Source organism: Astatotilapia calliptera, chromosome 13 (assembly GCF_964374335.1).
Source record: "Astatotilapia calliptera chromosome 13, fAstCal68.1, whole genome shotgun sequence".
Classification (NCBI taxonomy): domain Eukaryota; kingdom Metazoa; phylum Chordata; class Actinopteri; order Cichliformes; family Cichlidae; genus Astatotilapia; species Astatotilapia calliptera.
Window position 1 is genome coordinate 844,913 of NC_137434.1, and position 13,113 is coordinate 858,025.

Below are 13,113 nucleotides of genomic sequence, written 5' to 3' on the forward strand. Positions count from 1 at the left end.
ACAGAATTCATACACACTGACGCCACAATTTTATTTATCTAGGAAAGGAGATTAATAAAGACACTTGGAGAAATAAACTTATTAGCAGTGTTTTTTGGCTTGTTTTTGGTTTTCCCTGCACCATATCATGACATCAAGCATTACATTTTTTTACAGCATTTAACAGCATATTTGTGTCCTGATCATCTGCTGAAACCCTGCAATGGCTCCATGCACCCAGTTTGACAACCAGCCAAGCTCATCTCCTTTACATGTTACTTTCAAACGTCGCTCATTACTGATGGATATTTCTCACATCCAGATGAATAGTATCAGCCTTCTGTCTTACCTGGAAAACCCAAGACTGAGAGTTGTCTAAAATGAAGCAAACTGTAGAACTTTCTTCGGTGTTAATTACAGGCTAATGTAGTATCTGCAGTTTGGAGTGAGTTTGACTTTATGTTGTGTAACATGGCAAATGGTCTGGTTCTTATATGGCGCTTTTCTAATCTAAGCACTCAAAGCGCTGAACGACTAATTCTAAACTGACTTCCAGACTCTGATGGATGCATCGGAGAGCAACATGGGATTAGGATCTTGCCCAAGGATATTTGGCATGCAGACTGGTGGAGCCAGGGATCGAACCGCTAACCTTCTGGTTAGTAGCTGACTTAGTCTACCGCCTGAACTACAGCCACCTAAAAGGTGTATGGTTACCTAAGTCAAAAGAATAATTTTACTGTAACTCAATACAATAGAATATGCAAAGCTTAGCAATGTTGAGCAAATGAAAGAAAGCAGTCATATTTGTTTAATATGTGCATTGAAGGTCATATCATGGAAAAACAGCTGTTTACTACCTTGCACAGTGCAATCAGTTTTCCTGCTAGAAATTTCACAGTTCCTGTTAGAGCCAATAACCAAAGTAAAAAAAAACAAAAATTGATCCCATTCAGTAGCACTTAACAGGTCAGTTCCCCTACCCTGGAAAACTAGCTCATGATCCTCATGCAGTCACTACAGTAACACTACAGTAACACTACAGTAACACTCTCAGTAACACTACAGTAACACTACAGTAACACTCTCAGTCTCAACACTTATTAGTCTTAATAAAGGTTTGCAGCTGTCACACACTGCCTTAGAATAGTTTTGGTACACTGATGTATTAACCAACCAATATACCTTTCTAGAGCTAGGCCTAATAAACACACACACACACACACACACACACACACACACACACACACACACACACGCATGTGTGAACTTCAACTGTGATGAGAGTCCCGTCACGGTTAATGTTGTTTCTTCAGTGCTTTTCCTTCTGACGTTTGGAGGGCGAAAGGAAAGAGCCAACATCCGTGATCGTATCTGACAAATGAAATAAGAGTGATTTCCTCAGGGTAACTCTGACAATTAGTGGATGGACATAAAAGGTCTTACAAGCTGATTACGCATGGATAACCCAATTTAGAGCAACTAGAGCAAGTGATAGGGAGGGTCATACTGGAAGGTTGTTAAAATGTTTTGATTGCTCCCTCCCTGTGACCACTCTGACTTGGGTTATACCAGTTCCTGTCTTCAGTCTTGTGATCTTTTTTAGGTGAAATTTGTGGTCAGAATGAGCAAAGATTATTTTGTGCTTTAAATGATTTCTCTGAAAGGTTCTTTTTTCAGGGTGGAATGATCGCACAGCACACACGTTTATTGACTTTGAAAAGAAAAACTGGGTAAACAAGTTTGAATTTCATTTGGATTTCTCTAATCTACACAACTTTTTAGGATCACAGTGGGCATCTGGTGTTTTTCCACTGCCTTCCTGTGTTTACTTGTGGAGCCCTGGTTCCTCACCTACCATACTCACCTGTCATCCACTGACAACAGTCAGCAAGTCTGTATTTAAGACCAGCGCAGTCATCTATTCTCTGCCAGTTTGTCACCCATCTCACTTACCTCACTTAAGTCACTGCTTCACTCCCCTGCAGCTCAGTTACCTGGACGCTGGTCTCTTTGGCATGTCTCTGTAACCCACTCCTCAGAATCAAAACTGTTCACCGCTTTAATCTGCCTGTCCTCCTGCCTCCTCTGTATTATCAGGAAAACCAGGTTGGAACCACATTCCCAGACACTCCCTCAGTTGCCCTCCCCAGAGCCTCACGGCCTCCACCTGCAAAATGAGTGTTCTTCTCGATTCCTTGCATTAACTCCAAACTTCAGAACCTAATAAAGTCCTGATCAAAAGTTTAAGAGTACTTGAAAAATGGTAAAAAATAAATAAATAAATAAAATCATATTTTGCATGGTTGGATCTTAACGAGGTTCCAAGTCGAGCTTCAACATGCAACAAGAAGACTGCCGTGTCCCCACCTCTGTCTGCCCCCACGCTTCTGGGGGCATTGCTGCAGCTTCCCACCCTCATTATCAAGCACATTTGTGACAGAAACACAGGCATTTTCATAGTCACACACTCAAACAATATAGGACGAATAAAAACTAAAAAAGGACTGGTCATTGGCATGGTCTGGACTTCCCGTAGTTTACGATAAACTCCCTGTTCTTTGAGGTGTTGAGCTGTAGGAGGCTCCTCTGGCTCCAGACAAAGTCGCTCACCAGATTTCTGTTCTCATCGTCTCTGCCATTCCTAACACACCCCATGATGCCTGTGTCATCTGCAAATTTCTGACACATCACTGAGCAGAAGTCTGAAGTGTATAAGGTGAAGAGAAGAGGGGCCAGCACCGTGACCCGAGGTGCACCAGTGCTGCTGATATCCTTCAGCCTGATATAGTGGGGTCTTTCCGTGAGATGGCTGCCGATCCAGGTAGCCTCTCCTCCACGTGTCCTGTAGTGCCACCTGCAGGCACTGCTTCACCTACCGCTGACTTGATAATTGACCTGTCCTTTATTCTGAAGGTCACCTTCTTCCTGTTGAGGACACCCTTCACCACCTGTAGTTTTTATTAGAAAAACATGCTGCTGGATCCACTGATAAGGACAATGAAGGGATCGCCGGCTGTCTGACTGACTACATGAATATCTGTGTGGATGAGGTCTCCTCTGTCAGCGGATTCAAAGCAGTCTGTCTGCATTTCCCGACACAGTGTGGTGAAGCAGAGGGGTGTACTGTAGCTAAACAACGTTATGGTCTGCCTTTCAGAGTGGGGGTAGAGGTGTGACTCCGTATGCATCCCTTACATTAGCATGCAGTAGATCAGTTGTCCTGTTATTCCTAGTGGACAGTTCACAAACTGGTGGAAGCAGGCAAAGTGGAGTCCAGTGAGACGTGATTAAAATCCCTACAGATAATGAAAAGTGCCTCTGAGTACTGTCTGCAGCCACAGGCAGCATCTGCATCATTAATTATTCAAGAACTGTTTTGGACTACATTTTGAAAAAAGCAAACTGAGTCTAACTAATTAAGGTTGAGTCTGTCATCGTCAGCATCTACATGGATGTTAACATCAATCAGCAGAGCTGTTTTATAGTTGCTGTGTGGGACGCTCGAGGGCACAGAAATAGGAAAGTGAATGGATGCAAGCGCCTTGAGGCCACTGTTGTTGTGATTTGGCGCAATATAAATAAAATTGAATTGAAAAAATGCACATAGAATGATGATTTAATTGGTTCTTTAAGCGTATTAAAAGGGCTTATATAAGTTAATATATAATCCTGGACTCCCTTGTGGGGACTATATCGTCCTCCTGGGGGGATCGTGTGATCTAGGCTGTGATTGGGAGAAACAGCCTCCACAGTCTAAACTAACGTGTTTTATTGTTGGACTCCTTTAAAGGAAACAAGTTACAATTTTTACATTGCAAAATTGAAGTAATTAACTTTCATCCATTGCCTACTGAGAAAAGAACGTAATGAGAGTACGACTGCACTACCAGATAAACACTTCTCATATTTGTTTTTGTTACTAAGCTGTGTACATACTGGCAGCACTTCACTCATCGAACATTGCTTTGTAGTCGATGTCTCGTGGCCATTCCCCCTCTGGCTTCCTACCACTCCTCCTCCTGACTGTGAACACTGCTGCCTGAGCCCAGCCCCTCCTCAGCCTGGGAGCTGCTTTTACTCAAGCACCACAGCAAAGGGACACAGGAATCATGACTCCGCTATCGAGGGCAGCCTCTATGCAAGCTCCTCCAACAACAGACACCTTTCCCACAGCTGATCTTCAAGGCAGAATACATCATGAAGAATCTCTAAGGACCTTTTCTTTCATCTTTCCTCTCTGAAACTCACATTTAAGTTTTCTGGAATTCAAATTTTGCTACGACGAGATGAGTGTGAAAAAAAAGGCTGCACTTGTCATCAGCTGGCAGAAGTCATTTTCCATCATGGCCCCTTGGAGGAAAGGTAAAGTCTCCTTTTTTCCTCTCATAAAGTCCTGAAGCCTTGGAAATGGCTCCGTCGTCGTTTGCACAGTGATGTCCGTGACTTTTGTTTCTCAGCTGTTCTTGTTCTTCAGTGTTTTGAATCTTGAGCAGCATGTGAGAGTTATTGTTCTATAAAATTAAAAGCTGATGTCAGTTTCCATGCTTTTGTTTGTGGTACTTGTGCAACTACTAGCAAGCTTTCAGTTTGTAACCATTTAATCACCAGTTAAAGGACAGCCACTAATTTCATCAACACAAAGACAGCACCAAGAATGGGAGAGACTAATAGAAGCAGTTCTGACTCGAGTTACCGTGCTCCTGCACATTCTTGTCTTATCTTAATGGTTTTTGATAAGATGGGGCCCCACTGACTTTGATAAAGAAGACCGAGTAGCACGGATGGATGGCACCGTGGTCAGGAAGCAGTGGAAAACATAACAGGGGCCCCAGCTGTGCCTTCTGTTTCAATGTAAGCTCAGTGTAGGAGGCAGGTGCAAACATATGCTACTAGCTTGATTTCCTGCCCTCACGGCAGGGCTCATCGGATTTATTTTATGTTTGACTGCAGATAAACTGCAGTGGAATTCCTGTTGTGAAACTTTGTTATGCAAATATTCTTTTTAGTACTCAAGTCTAACTGCAATAATAAGACAACACATTTAGAAATGTTCTATTGAAAACAACATTGCTTTAGAAAATAAGAAAGGGCTATGACTGGGGATGCTGTTTTCGGTCCCAGGCCAGTAATGACCGATGAGCTGGGAAGGACTGAAGGGCTCGATGCTTGACTTACTTTGTCATCTGTTCTGTGTACATAAAATATAAAGGCAATGTCAGTTTCCTTGTTTTTGTTTGTGATACTTTAGTCGGTTGAACAAATCCAGGAAAAAACTGCTTATTTGTCATAATTTATTCAGAATAAACAGTTTCACCAAGATTTAATGACTAAAGACAATCACTAGTTTTCATCAAATTGATCCAGACTAGAATTTGATGACTTCTCCACGTCCCTAACAGGAAGCATCAAATTAGACCTGATGGATGTCTCGTAGACAAAAACACACTGATAATATTCCACCACCTTGGCTCTAAGCCCAGAAGTATGGAAGCCCGTTTCCACCACTAAAAACAAAAAAAGGATCCATAACTCAAAATTTCGAGTTATTTTCTCAAAATTTCGACATATTAACTCGAAATTTTGATTTATTAACTCAAAATTTTGAGAAAAGCAACTCGAAATTTCGAGTATTTTCTCAAAATTTCGACATATTAACTCGAAATTTTGATTTATTAACTCAAAATTTTGAGAAAAGCAACTCGAAATTTCGAGTATTTTCTCAAAATTTCGACATATTAACTCGAAATTTCGATTTATTAACTCAAAATTTTGAGAAAAGCAACTCGAAATTTCGAGTTAGCGCTGCCAATCAGTAATCTACGTGAATGACGTCATTTCCTCGTTACCCAGAAGCTGAAGCGTCAGCTACAAATGCTACAGCTAAGCTAGGTATTACATCCAGTCGCACAGATTGCTGAGTGTTTTCAGCCTGGCTTCACAAATGATGAAATCCCTGTTATTAGCTGAATCACACGGTGTTACTATCAGCAAACGTACTCGCCAAAGCGCCAATTTGTTGGGATCCGTTTTTGAGTGCGCGTTCCTCTGCGCCATATGCTTCCGGGTAACAAGAAAGCGACCTCATTCACGTATATTTTTGACTGGCAGAGCTAACTCGACATTTTGAGAAAATAACTCAAAATTTCGAGTTAATAAGTCGAAACTAGCTGTTTTGTTTTTATTTAGTGGCGGAAACGGGCTTCCATACAGAAGACCAGCCTTCCTAAAACAACAAAAAATGCTTGGCTGCTCCACCTAAGCCTCTTCTTCTGCAGCTCCAGATGATAAGTGGTCAGTTTAACCACCCACAGTGACCCTGACAAACACACACCACAGCAGGGCTGTAAAAATAGCAGGCCTGTCGCAGCCTGTTTATGACCTCGTGTTGTCAGAGGCCAACTAAACCAACACCTAAGCCCAAAGGCTTTCCATATGTGTTCTGTGTTGTAAATGTCGTTCTCTGCATTAAGAGACAGCCAGAGGGCACAAACCAGAAGGTTTAGTCCACATCTATAAGAAAAGTAAAGGGCTCTGGAAAACCACCTTTTATAAGAGCGTGTGCAGTTTGAAGGTGATTTCATGGGAAGAAAAAGTGCTTCACTTAAGGGTGTATGATGATCGTCTTTGGAGCCACATTCACAGTTTGTATTTCTTCCATTTATGATACTTTTGCTTATTCAGCATGTTGCACACATACAGTATACTTTTGTCATGTTTTTTTTATTTAGAAATAAATATTATCTTTATTTTAAAAATCATTTTTACTGGAAACTTTAAGTAACATAGCCTTTACCCAATAAATATCACAGTTTAGCTTCCTCACCTGGTTACTGGCATCACAAATGAAAGAAACAACTGAGGTTATTATCATATCAGCATTATTATTGGTTGAAAAATGTCCAGCAGACAAAAAACATCTGATGTCACCAGAGCTGCTTAAAATGATTTCCAGACAACTGCTCACATTAAGCATTTGTATTATTATTATTACAGTTTGGAAAAGCTGCAGATTAAACACAACCTGGACAACTTTATTTGTTATCGTAATAAAACAAATGATTCTGAGATGCCAAAGTTTTTGTTATTTTTTTGAGGAAATTCATTTTGCAAACATGTAAGTTGTAACGTTGGGTTGTGTTGTGTGGTTGAGAAGAGGCGGCAAAACACCTAGCAGGCTAGGCGGAAGGATACACACCCACACTGGTATCAGTAATCCACGGTGGTTCTTTAATATTTAATACGGTTGCTAATTCTTCAGCAACCGTATAAAAGCCCGGCTGAACGGCTGCGGCTCAACAACAAAATGCCCAGCGTTCATACAACCCAAGCGCTGCAAACAAAACAAAAAAAAGGGTCTCGAAAAGAAAACATAAGTCCGTCCCTCGTTAAGCACGAGCGTGAAGGCACGTGTCCTCATAATCACAGAGAGAGAAAGCGAGAGAGCAATGGCACACACTGATAACACCATCAACCCTCGACTTGGGTGTCTTAAAGGGACACCACACCATAACGGCTGTTACAAAGTCCATAAGAGCACCATCACCCAACTGTTAATAATAATCATTAAACCATACTCACAATGCAACATTAACTGAGGTCTTGATACCACTTGGGTGCACTTGAATCCAGCGACATACATTTTATCATCACACAGTGCGCGTGCGGAGACAGGATGTTTCCCTCTGCCTTCCAGGCGGCTCAGAGCTTTGTTATTAAGGTGTGAACGCTTAGGCATCAGGACGAGGCAACAGGGCACTCTGCTTACTCTACTTTAACAGCATTAGTCCTCAACTCAGACTTTTTAAGTACTCGCTTGATTGAAAACTCAGTGGAACGTGAATAAATATGATGGAAACAGCTGAAGGACGTCTTCGGACAGAGACGAGCTTTAGAATGAATTTGGGTGGGGGCAGCGTTGGTGGACTGTCTGTAATAATATGTTGCTGGGTTTAGAAAGCACAGACACTAGGACAGAGACTGCTGTAAATTACAGGATAAAATACCTGTTTGTGTTGTTTGGCCAGGATGAGGACAGCTGGATCACGGCGACACCTGTCCAGCTGACAGTTACTGCACAGAGAGCGCTTTAGGGATGGACGGCGATTGGATCACAATGGCCAGAAGTCTGTTCACATGGCCGACGTGGCTTTAGTGTGTAATTGCACTCGCCCATTTTTGTGTGCAGGCATGAACATGAACAGGGGTGCAGGATTATTGAGACGAGCTGCTGTACATAGTTTAATCGCTCTGATGGTTTTGTCTTTTCTGTTATTTCTTTATGGAAATAAATTCGTGGGCTCTTCTGTCACTGAAAACACATCAGCTGCTATTTGGCTTTGACAAGTAAACTCTGCAAAGGAGTTGCAACTGATAACAAAGCAGCCTCGCCTAATGGACACGTGTGGACCTGCCTCCTCTTCTCCAAGGAGAAGCATGGGTGCTGGCTAACTCTGGGTTAATGCAATAAATGAACAAAACCTTTAATTCAACTGAAGGGAAACTTGTGAGTGGTCAGAGAGTGAGGGCAAAGAGACAGAAGAGTAGCATCATATAATAACTGCTGCTCAGCCTACCTTCAGCACTTTGTGAGATGCTATTAGAATACAGTAAAATGTTCACATTATTTCAGATATGGTTATTATAACCTTGTGTTGATGAAGAACGCTGATACCTGGTGTAGCTTTCTAAATGTAATGTTCTGCTCATTTTGTAAGAGTACTGATAATCTCATCTGTATTTCCTCGAATAGTTATCATGTGCTCAAAGTAACAATCTTTAAAAGCAAGTATAGTGCTGTCTTTCAGGCTACATATAATTTAGTTCTAACAGCAGTATGAGCTCAGCTCTGTATGCTGTGTATTTAAAACCAACAACAGTAGCCAGGATGTGTTAAAATAGGATTTGGCATGAACCCTAAGATCAGGTGTAGCAGTGCACTGTGTGGAAAAGAATTACAAGTCACATAATCACTCGTTTTGTGAGCTGCAGGCTGTGATCAGCTGACACGTGCTGCTCACTGCTTCTTGTGGATTTAGGGCTGAATTCAGCAAGACATAAGCAGATGTTACAAACACTGTGAGGCTGATTTGTAACGCCAGTATAAAAAACCATCAAATTAAATAAATTCACAAGATAAATAAGAATAATTGATGTAACCTGTCATTGGCTGCCCACCATAAAGAATCATAGGGAGTCATTAAACTTAACCACAGTACTGCAAATTCACCATTTCAACCGTTTTAGATGCTCACTGCTGATATTTATGTCAACTTTGAAACCTCTGGTGAAAGACGTCCTGAACCTCACTGACTCTTTTAGTCGTGTTCAGTCGGCGCTCCCTCCCGTGAGCGTTCAGGCTCATCTCGTGCTCTGTAATTATGTGATATTCTAATTTGCAGTTTAAACTTTTCTGATCACATGTCTGTTATAATTCAAATTTCTGCGCCATGTCCACCAGTTAAACTTCTTTTATGTGTGCGTGACCCCTGCATCATCCCTGCTGGACATTCCTCTGCTGTTTATCAGAATATTGGGCCCCTCCCTTGGACAATCGCTCCCTTAAGCCGTGAGCTCATCATCTGCTCACTTTGCTCAAATGCTCTTGAGTTTTGCTTCTTGTAAAACCAACTGTGTTAAACCTAAAACGTATCCCTGGACTCAGGCTCTCAGAAGGATTTGTAGAAAAGCAGAAAGTCTTGAATGTATTCTCATTTCAGCCTGGTTTCCAAATGTTACATAGAACTGAAACTGTGCTTTTAAAAGTTTGTAATGATCTTTTATTAGTTGCTGACAGACCTGAGCTCGCTCTGCATTGTGGTATTCTAGTGTTTACACTGGACAGCTGTGCGGGTAATAAAGGAGCTGCCCTTGAATAGTTTAGATCCAATATAACCGACAGCAGTTTTGTGGCTGCTCCTCTGACATCCTGTTTTTATTAAATTACTTGTGTCTCATTCATCTTTCAGTTCAGGCCGCCACCGTTTACAGTTACAATGTCCCTTCTTTCAGAGGGAAGCTGTTTCTCACAAACACACACTGCTTTTACATGTTTTCTTCTGTGCTTAGACAAGAAAGACTTCTACTTTCATTCATATTGTTTTACGTTTATAGTTTCGTCAAAATTCCCATGCAAGAACTGCCTCCTCCACTCAGAGAGGATAAAAGCAAACAGGTTTTAATTTTGCATTTGCTTTGACAAGATATCCACCTTTGTTTTCTGGAAATATATTCGACCAAAATGCCCCAATGCCGTCAACATGTTGACGTTACATTAAGTGCTCAGTACTCCCTGTGACCAGCTGTAGATCTACAGCAAGATCCTCATATCATCCTCATCATACAGGTGGTGACAAGTACTTGCACTGCTGTACAAGACACAATGTGACAGATGTACACATATCACCCCTCCCAAAGTTAACAAGGTCTCATTTGTGGTAGTTTCCTCCACAGTATCTCCTTTACAACATTTAAACATAATGATAGACAAGGTAGCGTGCATGTTACCGTGTATATGACAAGAAGAAAGCTACGACTGTCTGGCTAAGAAAGAGCTTTGTCTAAGGAAGTACGATTCTTGGCCCTGGAGTTCAACCAGGAAACTGTTCCCAAAATTTTTAACCATGATGACAAACATTCTTCAACCGAATAACTTTTTACTCAAAGACGCGTTCGCTGGATTCAAACCGTTTCAAACAGCTCAGAGAATGGTTAGGACAGTCATCACAGTATTGACGGACTTCCTAAAATATGAAAAATGACAACTGACACATATTTCTTTTTCTATTTAACAGGTAAAGGAGGCAGTAAAAACACATTACTGGACAGTGAGGTTGTCCTGACAAAAATGAAGCTTTTTATTGACCAGGACAATTCACACCCCGAGCTGAATTCTCAGCTTGATGAAAAGCCTGGGCAGCCTCAGATCAAGCCTGGCTCCAAATATCCATCTGCCATTTTGTCAGATACTCATCTCTCAAACTTGTTCAAGTGTGAATCAGAGGACTCTGGAGTGGAGCTTCCCAGCGGAGCTCATTCACCATCCACCCCAACAGGATCTGAGCAGAGCTTTGTGGTGCACAGTCGAGAGTCTTCCTGTGACTCCTCCAACTTAAACTCTGAGCCCACCGTCCTCTCTGACAGACTTGTTGCAGATACAAAGAGCACTGAGAAAAACCAGGCAAATGACTCAGCGGATAACAGTTTAAATACAACAGTGGATACACAGGATGGTTTGTTAATTCATTCAAATACACTTATTTCTTCGGCTATAACAATAGAGTTGCACATAGGTGAGGATGTGAACCACTGCATGGTTTCAGGTCCTGAACAAAGTGAGGATGCTGAAGAGTCCAGGGCTGTGACAGGAAGGACCGGCTCAGAGGATACGAGGCTTGGAGAGCAATCCTTAATACAAAGCTGTGACGACATGACAAGCAAAGTCTTTGAACCCGAGCCTATTAAAAGGAGTATCACCAGTGACAGCCTGGATGAGTACATGGATGAATGCTGCAGATTAAGTAAGGTAAGAAAAAAGCAGCACTGATCATCAGCTGATCCGTCCTCACACTTTACAAGGGTGCAAACTGAGCAGACTAATGTAGCCCCGATGTTTCTCGATGAAAGCAACCTTTATATGTGACATACACAATCATGCAGAGTAGTGAAATGCTTGTGTCCGAGCTGCAGACGCAACCGTGCCATTCCAGGGCTTGGTTTTTTTGTTAGCATGGGGGGTCTAGCCAGGACCCTTACTGGATGGGAATTGAACTTGCGACTCCCACTCCAAAGGTGTGGCTATCCAGCTGCCAGGGCTATCCAGTCCTGGCAGCTGGATAGTGAGATGCCAGATGAGCTGGCATGTCAGAATTTCCTAAATCAAATCTCCAGTAGAGGTAGGTGGATCGATCCAAATATCGATAGTATCGATACCAACACTAGTATTGGTATCGGATCGATACATTGCTTTTATCCTTCAGTGTGTAGCCCGCTGAACTGTGTTAATTATGTCTTTGGGAAAAATAAACCTCCAACATGCACTATGAAAAATGTCCAAAGCTTTTTGTGTGCTGAAAGACACAAAAACATTCCAGGTCTCCAAAAACCCAGTTTCTGTTTAAAATGTTTCACAATTTGCTAGTTGAGAATTCGTCTCATTAATCGTGGCACACTACTCTCCCCCATTTAGCTGCCTGAGTCACATCGACAGTACTGGCCCTGTATTTACTTGGTACTGGATCGATACCAAAATGTGTAGTGTGGCACAGCACCAGAGATGGGCAGTACTTGTACTTACTTGTAACGCAGTACTGTAATCTGATTACTTTTTTCAAGTAACAAGTAAAGTAAGGGATTACTATTGCAAAAACGGTAATTAGATTACCGTTACTTTCCCGTAGGAACGCTGCGTTACTGCGTTACTAAAACCGTGATTTTTTGCGAGAATGTCTCATGACAGTGACGTAAGCGAGCGCGCCGTTGGTGACAACAGCTGTGTGCAGATCAACAATGGATAACATATCGATTGTGGGAGAGAGTATGAGCGTGCAGCGTTTAAAGCGTGGAAGTACTGACCTTACTTTGAGTTTGATTCCATAAAAAGTGACAAAAACATTAGTGTCCGCTGTGCCTGGGAAGAAAACTTCTTTTTACAGCGAAAAAACCCCTAAACTTCCAACAAGCACCGAGTAGCTACGACGTAATGGGAAACTCACAGAGAAACTCGCGGATTCTTCCACTGACCGCGGCACACCTGCACCAGGGTAAACCTCCGCCTGCCCCACTCCTGCTTTACAGGTGAAAATAGAGCAACAGGACCGCTGAGTCTTTGACTTTATTTATTTTCTGCTGTGTTTTACTTGCATCTATTTGAAAGACTGAGTGTAAACACACAAAATATTTTATTTTATGAGCTGGAATGTGCAGAAAATAGGTTTAAATGTTAAACAAATTTCTTCCAGTCAGTGAATGTTGCATATAATTAAATCTTTGCTTGATGCATAAAGTTAAAAGATTAAAACTAATAAAACAAGTTTTAAAAAGATACTTTTCCATTTGATTACATTTTGTATGATGATTATGCAGAAAAAGTAGAATTGGGCTGAAAGATCTATCGCTTTATCACCTATTCAGGTT

General features: G+C 41.7%; 2 protein-coding genes across 3 annotated transcripts in view; both read left to right on the forward strand.

The window, feature by feature from the left end:
* Window positions 1-3,693: 3,693 nt before the first annotated feature.
* Window positions 3,694-13,113, forward strand: part of tk2 (thymidine kinase 2) — a 300,481-nt gene continuing 291,061 nt past the window's right edge. Inside the window, exon 1 of the mRNA XM_080287690.1 lies at window positions 3,694-3,698. The gene's annotated coding sequence lies outside the window, so the exon portion shown is untranslated. The remainder of the gene's footprint in view (window positions 3,699-13,113) is intronic.
* Window positions 4,019-13,113, forward strand: part of LOC113035038 (uncharacterized) — a 38,841-nt gene continuing 29,746 nt past the window's right edge. Inside the window, exons 1-3 of one of the 2 annotated variants that reach the window (XM_026190284.2) lie at window positions 4,019-4,344; window positions 10,773-11,210; window positions 11,301-11,503. In XM_026190284.2, the coding sequence (XP_026046069.2) occupies window positions 4,269-4,344; window positions 10,773-11,210; window positions 11,301-11,503 (717 nt within the window). In that variant the 5' untranslated portion in view covers window positions 4,019-4,268. Of the gene's footprint in view, window positions 4,345-10,772; window positions 11,504-13,113 lie in introns of both variants that reach the window. The other variant, XM_026190283.2, reaches the window with a different exon arrangement.